A 7853-nucleotide genomic window follows, 5' to 3' on the forward strand; every position below is an offset into this window, starting at 1 on the left:
TACTTTTATTATAAATTTATACAATTGTGGGAGAAAAGTTAAGTTTTTCGTTCCTAACAGCAAACAATCTGATGTTGAATTAATATCTCTTCGTGATAGCACTGAGATCATTCCTTCATTTATTAAAAAGCCCAGACCGTCTGTTCATGCTTTACCTTTTCAAACAGTCCTATATATATGGAACTTAGTTTCAGACATACTGCTGATGGCTGAATTGTAGTTGATACGTAAAAGAAGTTATTTAAAAAAAAGTGCAAGTCCTGCAGAAAGTTGTTATTTTCGGCACGGTCAAATTATCTTCAACACAGGCGTGTTGTTTAATCTTCCATGCTTTCATTACGCTCCGGAGAGTGATCGTTATTTTTTGGTGATGCCGATCGAGACTTGTCGTGGGACTTGTCTGGCGATTGCGAACGATCACGGGATCTCGAATGGGAACGCGGTGTGCGTGACCGGGATCGAGAACGCGAGCGGGATTTGTTGTCCTTGGACTTGGAACGCGAGCGAGAGTGTGACTTCGAGCGTGAGCGCGAGCGGGATCTCGACTCATCGCGATCTCGTTTCGGTGATCGGGAGCGTGATTTCGACTTGCTGTTGTCGCGAGATTTGCTGGAAAACAAAAGTTATACATAAGCATCGTTGGAATTTGGAGAAATCACGAGGCGACTACTGCTATGCTACATACTTCGAACGTGAACGAGAGCGAGATTTTTCCGGTGATTTCGATCCATTCTTCGACTTCGAACGGCTGCGAGACTTGGAGCGGCTTCGTGAAGAGCGACGAGAGCGAGACCGGGAACGAGAACGGCGACGTGAGCGTGATCTCGAGCGACTGCTCGATGATCGGGACCGTCCGCGTCCATTTCGTCCATTGCGCCCACGGTCCTCTACCAGATGAATCCTGCGCCCATTAAGTTCGGTATCGTCCAACTTTTCAATTGCCGTCTTCATGTCGGATAGTGTTGCAAATTCAACCACACTGCGTCATCACATGGGGCAGGGAAACAAAAAAAACATTATTGCAGGCTATAACAATGGTCGTTTGTCCAAGATTCAAGCAGCTTACCCTTCATTTTTCCGTTGTTTGTGAGCATCTGCATAAGTCACCTCTCCAGCTTGGCGCATGTAGTCTTTCAAGTCCTTGAAAACCCGAATAATACCATCGGAGAATCGAAAGAAACAAAGTACAAAGAGACGGAAACGAACAGGTTAGACTGGATAATACAAAAAATCAATAAAATAGAAAATCTATAAGTTTCACAGGAAACACATTTTTCATGTTGCAATGAACAGTCAGCAAATACACTGATTCAAAAGCCTGCAAGAGGAAGTTGTATGAAGTTGAAAACAAAAAAAAAAACTACGATAGGTAAGTACGTAAACGGTCGTAAAACATTGCCCTTGGACGCAACACCACGCCACATGTTGCAAAACATTCAAATAAACAAAAAAATATCATCTCTAAACATTGCTTCGTTCCTGTAATCTTAATGTTATTGTTTCTCCATAATGAAAAGAATCATTTGTAGTTGTAAGGTCGAACCATCGACGTACATCGCACTTAGATAGTGTTCGCTTTGGACGGGTAAACGCCCGCCGTAGGTTTGATTTTCTCCAACGACAGTCCAGTCCCATCATCTGGTCTTCGCATATTTTGCTAGTTGCTGTGTTATCGTATTCATCCCATAATTATGCTGCTGTGGGAGCATATTGTTGTTTGCAGTATATTTGGGTAGGATCTCATGGTGCTGGCTGCTCCCAGATTTTGCGTGCGATCATGTGTGTTCCCTCAATAGCTGTTGCCATTATCGTTGTCGTCGATCCGATCCTCAAGTGCTTTTGCTATGCCATTCTTCCTTTTGGTACATCATGTCGTCCATTCCTTGATTCGAGCTGCAGAAATCATCCATGATTTGGTTTCCATTTACTTCCTTTGGAAATTGGACCTTTTGTTTACTCGAGTTTCATGATTCTTTTCATTATTTTTCCAGCTGATTATCCTAGCTTCTATGTACGTTTTCATTTTACTTTAAGGTTCAAGAACAAAACGTTTGCATTTTATGTAAAAATGCATACATAAATAGATTATCCGCCGAAGGTTCTTCAATGAGCTTCAGTAAAATAAATCTAAGGATAAGGCAAAACAAAGTTACTAGAGAAGAGCTGCATGATAAATAGAACTAGGATTGATTTTGATTAGTGTGCTATTGGAAAAACAATTTACTGCAAAAGGATAGCACTTGTTATTTTCCATGCGCTTCACTTGCCATCAACATTTATAACATGGGCCCAGTCGAAGACAGGACGCAAACAATATATTTGAAAAAAAGATGAACAAAATAGAGTTAGAAAAAAAAACTAAGAAAATTCGACCATTACCTTAGCGGCCGGACACAGTTATTGGCATTTGGGACAGTCAATCAATCATCTTTCCTCTATCATCCTCACAGAACCTCTCATTCGTTTTCGCCCTCCTCTCACATGGGGGATGAGACCTCTTATTGCTTGTTTGTGTTTAGTGTGCGGAGATGCGTTGCCGACACGACCCATGCAGTGTGTATCGGGACCATGACACCATCGTCATCTTATATGCCTGCCTCGTCACGTGGTTTGGGAAAGACCGTACACTCCTCCATCCATCCTTCGACCTTCTCTGATCTCCGCCGCGGCGCAGAGAATTGGATGTAAACAAAATTGAAGCACAGCGATCCGCATGCCTCTTCCCAGCGTGTTAAAAATGACCTCGAACCTTTATTCTTGCTCTAAGAAGATCGCAACTCGATGCCACCGATTTTCCTCATGCAGGAACAGCTCTGACCACCATCAGTCGGGTTGAGTAGACGGACGGCGGTACTATACACTAAGTGGAACGTGAAACGACGGTGCAGGGATGAACACGGGTATGATTTCCAGGCCGTACAACAATCCCTCTTCTTCCGAGTTTGTGCCTCCTGTACTGTTACATTCGGTGAACACGTTTGCTCGAATAGATGAGTGAGGTAAAAACGCATTGGGACGACAGAGGACAGCCATCAAAAGCTTGAAAATAGAAAAGAGAAAACGGATAGAGCATGCGCCTACGACGCCACGACGACCATTTCTGAGATGATGGGGTGCCTTTGCATATGCCAGCCATGCAATCCAATCCATCCACCAATCCAAAGCCACATCTGAGGAATCCAGGCCGTCCTTCGCGATTATTGGTTACGTGGCGATCCAGGCAGGAACGAATTGAAGATCTTCGCCTCAGCCAGGTTACGCTCTAGCCAGCAGACTCTTATTAAGGATGCTGCTCCTATTAAGGGAATGCCTTCTTGTGTCCATCATCCGTACATCACAATGCATCGTATGAATCTGAACCGGTCCACCATGCATCGTAGCGTCTTCTCTCATCTCGTTCGCTCGTTGATGAATATGCACAAGAGGTAGAAAAACTGTGTGATGCTCCAACTACCATGGCTGAACCAGCTGAATCGTCCACCAATCCAGCTAATCCGATCACAGACACCCATCGGGAAAGGAAGCCGGCGGGGGTAGAAATTTACGCTCCGTCTCTCGCCCAGGTGCATGAAAAGAAAGACTATCTTTCCTTTAAGAGTGTGCGACGTTGCCGACTACACGACGTAGACCCTGTTAGCGAGTGCGCGCGTCTGTCATGCTATGAGCCTTATTATCCTGTTTTGTCTTCATCCCACATCGCGTATTATCCAACCAGTCTACCAGGGGGAGCAGTGGTCCGTGGCCGAGCACAAATCTTCAAAATTAATCAAGGTGAAAAATTTTCAAGAATTAGTGTACCATTAATTAAAGGCCATTGTTAATAGAGATGCTTTAGGATAGAAAGAAAATGATAGAAATGATAAACAAACGGTACTTCTTTTTCTTCTCGCCAGCAAGTTAGTTAGTAGTTACGGACTCTGTATCCACAAAATAATAATGTTGTGCCACACGCGTCAATAGACCGCTATCCTTGATGGTGTCCTATCACTCCATCGGCAGTAGCGGCCTTGCAGACATCTGGATTTCCCCCTCCTGGTTTTGGCTGAATTCAGTAATCACTGCGTATCGACTATGATATAGGTTGATGTTCGCAAAGGGACTTCCTCAAGAAACGGTCGCATTGGTAGTACGATCAACGTTGCTTGGCGTACCCTTTCCTCTCAATAATACACGGTGGTCTGTCGATCCTTCCAAGATACTAGACACAAGAGCCAGCACCGATCGTTAGCCTACATCTTCTTGCTGGGCGTAGTGGTGGATTTGGATTCATACAGAAGAGGCAGGATGGAGGTTGATGTCACCGCTTTCAGACCATTATAGAACATCCTGTATTTTCACCAAGATCGTAGATAATCCATTGCATAAACGTTCAACGGTCTGGGGATTTCTTCACTTTAATGTACGTTTGGTGGACTCTCTGGATTAAGGAATACGTTTTTCATCTTTTGCCAAGATTGTAGGATGAGTTCAACAGGAGCAACCACACTGTTTTCTTGCGTAAACCCTAGCTTAACGACCCATTTCATCATGATACAAGGGCTGCCGCCTTAACAGGAAAGGAGTACAATACATAGATATAATTTTACTATAATTACTTGCACACATTTTATCGAAGTGTAGCTTATTGGTAAACGATTCATATTACATGCCCCTGATTATTAATCCATTCTTCGAACAAAACAAATCATATCTTTTCGAATAGAAAAGGCACAACTGATCCTGTCATTGTATTAATTTTGATACTTAATTGGAACGAACAATGGTTTTATAGATAGAACGACGATTAAAATAGCCTTATAGTACAATTTAGTAATAAAAAGGTAAAGATAAACCACAAACCATGCCTTAACAAATCTACCTAAACCTGCCATCGTTATATATTGCTAATGCTTACGAGACCGAAAAGTGAAATCACGGCGAAATTACTTCAAGGAAACATATAAAAAAATAATTTTGTTTGTTTTGTTATTAGCTTGCTTGTCATTCAAATCATGCTTGCCGCTACGAAGTATTCCTCTCAGATTTTTTTCAGTATGACTGAACCATCGTCGAGGTTTATATAATCGTTATTGTGGATATTGTGCGCTGATTTAATTAATCATTTGCAGTCCCTATATTTCCGGCCCATCACGCTGCAGTTCCTTGCATACATTTTTGTTATTCTGCTTTTGTGGCAGGTGTCGTTACAGTTTCCGTGGATGAGAGTCATCGAAAACGCGCCGTGTTATAATTGAGGCTCCTGGCAACTACTAAGGGTTTTAACTGTCCAAACCTAGCAATTTAAATCAATCAACCGTCGAACAATTCTGATTTATCCGATACCTTCGAGTCATGTGAAGAACTGTACAATATTAAACTGTTTTAATTTATTCAGAAAATGCGGATAGTATGTCAAAGGTAATATTTTTTAAAATGTGTGACTGATGCCAATAGTTTTTTCTTCTTCGGAAAAGTGTAAACTGTGTAATTGCAACCAACAATCCAACATAAAGCTTAATCTAGTAGCCCAAATATACAAGGTCAAAAATTCGATTGACCTATTGAATTCTTTGATGTTAGTATTTCAGGTACAAACAAAACGACCTACCACTTGAAAATTCTACCTAGAGTTAGAGAAGCTGTATTTCGTGTGCTATTTACACTGCCATCCGCAACGGGTAATTCCAGCATAGTTGGAATGTAAGTATTGCTTATACTAAAAATATCGCTTCTGCCTCTAGAATAGTAAATTACAATCTAAGTTACACATACCTGCCAGCTCACTCGGGTTGACAAATTTTCCACGATCAAACGATATTCGGTGCGCAGAGGGGGTCCATAGCGGGAACTGTTCCTGGAATTGCTTTTATATCTAAACAATAGTTCAAGGGATCGTATGTTATTAATACTAATCGGAGGGTTCCTTACTTGACACCCATCACGTTGATGTTACTTACTTATCGTACCTTCCACCACGACGATCCCTATCGTATCGATCTCTCTCGCGGTAGCCACTCGGACCACGGGCCGTTCCACGAGCAGGTTCGACGACGACCCTGAAAATTCGATGGTTATTAGAATTAAAATACAAATTCGATTCTTCATAGATAAAAGATAACAAAAAACATTGCATGTCCGAATCCAAGAATCAAAAGCAACAAAAATCACTTTACAATGAGACGTAAAGGTGTAATTGTAAGTGAGTCTTTCTACGTACCTTTCTCCCAATAATTCTTTCCCGTTCAATTCGTAAACGGCGTCATCAGCATCCCGATAGTCTTCGAACTCCTAAAATATAAATGGATATTTTAGTTAACTATTCTGTATCGGCGGAAACAAATCATCAATAACATACCACGAAGCCGTAACCATTCTTGATGAGAATATCTCTTGTTCTTCCATAACCTTTAAAAAAACGCTCCAAGTCGCGTTCCCTGACACCGTACGGTAAGCCACCGACGTACACACGCGATCCCACCATTTTACGATAAAGTAGCTTATGTGCGCTGATTATTGATAAAGCAACGAAAAAAGGGAAACGATTAACGATTTTTGTTTGCAAGATCTCAACCGCGCATCAAGCAGAAGCCGTTCTTTCTTCGCAAATGATGGCGGCTTTTACAAATCAAATATGGCGGCCGCTGGTTTACTGTGCCGACATGATGGCATATTACGTGGAAAAGCAACACGTTTTTTCTAACACTTTAAAAGTCGTATTCGAAGCAAACTTACCTTATTCGCACGCACTGTTTTGGACAGAAAGATTGCTATCTTCGAACTGAAGCAGACTTAGAACAAGATATGCACCAATATCGGCGACTTGGAGAAGAAACGATCGACTTCTACAACGCGGAGCAGCTTCACTTCAACTAGAAAAACTTGCGGCAAACGTCTACACTAGAGATGCGAGGTCGGAACTGGATTGGCTGGTTAAGTGAGAGCTGTTCCATCCGATCCCAATATTCCACCTCAGCACGGACTTCGAGCGAATTAATCCGATCGAATCGAGCTGTCAATTTTCATATATCACGTTAAGGAAACCGAACTTTTGGCTGAATATATTTTAGTTTTGCTGCTATAAGACAATTGCATTGTATGCTTATTCTCCAAGCTACATATCTATGAACGTGCATACATCAATGTAATGTAATGTAATAATAATAACAAAAACTTCCAAGAGTTCGCTCCTTTGTCGGATTGGGATTTAAAAAGATGTTCCTATTCCGGACATTTTAACATCACTAGCTGACACTCTCGATAAAAAAATAGCTAGCGCCGCGCAGTTGGTAATATGTGGATTTTCAAAATTGACAACCGGTCGAAAAAAGTAGTGTACCATAAATCTTTATTCATTATTCATAATATTGAAACCTTATTTTGTTTACTTCGAAGGTTCACATTGTAGTAGAAATTGTGTCAGTATTTTTAACTATTAGCTTCGGTTGCAATAATGCGATGAAAATGTAGCTAGGGAGCCACTTTGACCTAGCAAATAAATGATTGTCTTATCGTTGCTAACTCAATGCCATAAAGTAAAAGGAAAATGCTCAGTTATCCTGTAAATTAATAACAAATTTAATTAGCATGAGTTTTCAGACGTTAACCGCCGTTTAAACACGCCTGGAATTCCAGGTGGCGGGAACGGGAAAAAGTAGCCCAGATTCGACAGAATATCCAGCGGGAACGAGCTTATTCGCCCGATCTGTCAAAGTGAAGCTTTGTTTACGTTTTAGTTTGTTTACGTGATCTAAATTGGCGGCAGGTAAAAGTGGAATTGTGAGTCATTATCAAATATAAAGTTTATGAATGGTGTTGTTGAGTTCCTCCTCCAAAATTTTGCGTCGAAGACTACTCGCATTTTGCGTCGAAGACTA

The 7853-nt window shown here is 41.5% G+C and overlaps 1 protein-coding gene across 4 annotated transcripts; it reads right to left on the minus strand.

Annotated features, from left to right (window-relative positions):
- Positions 1-188: 188 nt before the first annotated feature.
- Positions 189-6562, minus strand: LOC131288493 (serine-arginine protein 55). Of its 4 annotated transcripts, none has more exons than XM_058317632.1 (7): positions 6335-6562; positions 6197-6267; positions 5946-6035; positions 5752-5851; positions 1067-1140; positions 686-979; positions 189-609 (listed from the first exon to the last, which is right to left on the minus strand). In XM_058317632.1, the coding sequence occupies exons 1-7, from the start codon at positions 6458-6460 to the stop codon at positions 318-320; spliced, it is 1047 nt and encodes a 348-aa protein (XP_058173615.1). In that variant the 5' UTR covers positions 6461-6562; the 3' UTR covers positions 189-317. The 4 variants fall into 4 exon arrangements, with proteins under 4 accessions (XP_058173615.1, XP_058173618.1, XP_058173614.1 ...); XM_058317635.1 differs by having other exon boundaries at positions 5752-5833; positions 6335-6561; XM_058317631.1 differs by having other exon boundaries at positions 5937-6035; positions 6335-6561.
- Between the last annotated feature and the right edge of the window lie 1291 nt (positions 6563-7853).

Source organism: Anopheles ziemanni, chromosome 3 (genome assembly GCF_943734765.1).
Source record: "Anopheles ziemanni chromosome 3, idAnoZiCoDA_A2_x.2, whole genome shotgun sequence".
NCBI lineage: Eukaryota > Metazoa > Arthropoda > Insecta > Diptera > Culicidae > Anopheles > Anopheles ziemanni.

Excerpts from the sequence above, each read along its gene's own strand:
- LOC131288493 (XM_058317631.1), bottom strand. The coding sequence starts at position 6,460 with ATGGTGGGATCGCGTGTGTACGTCGGTGGCTTACCGTACGGTGTCAGG. Across the intron at positions 1,141-5,751 it reads CAACCCGAGTGAGCTGGCAG|GACTTGAAAGACTACATGCG; the intron begins GTATGTGTAACT and ends CGGGTTTTCAAG. Across the intron at positions 980-1,066 it reads AAACAACGGAAAAATGAAGG|TGTGGTTGAATTTGCAACAC; the intron begins GTAAGCTGCTTG and ends GTGATGACGCAG.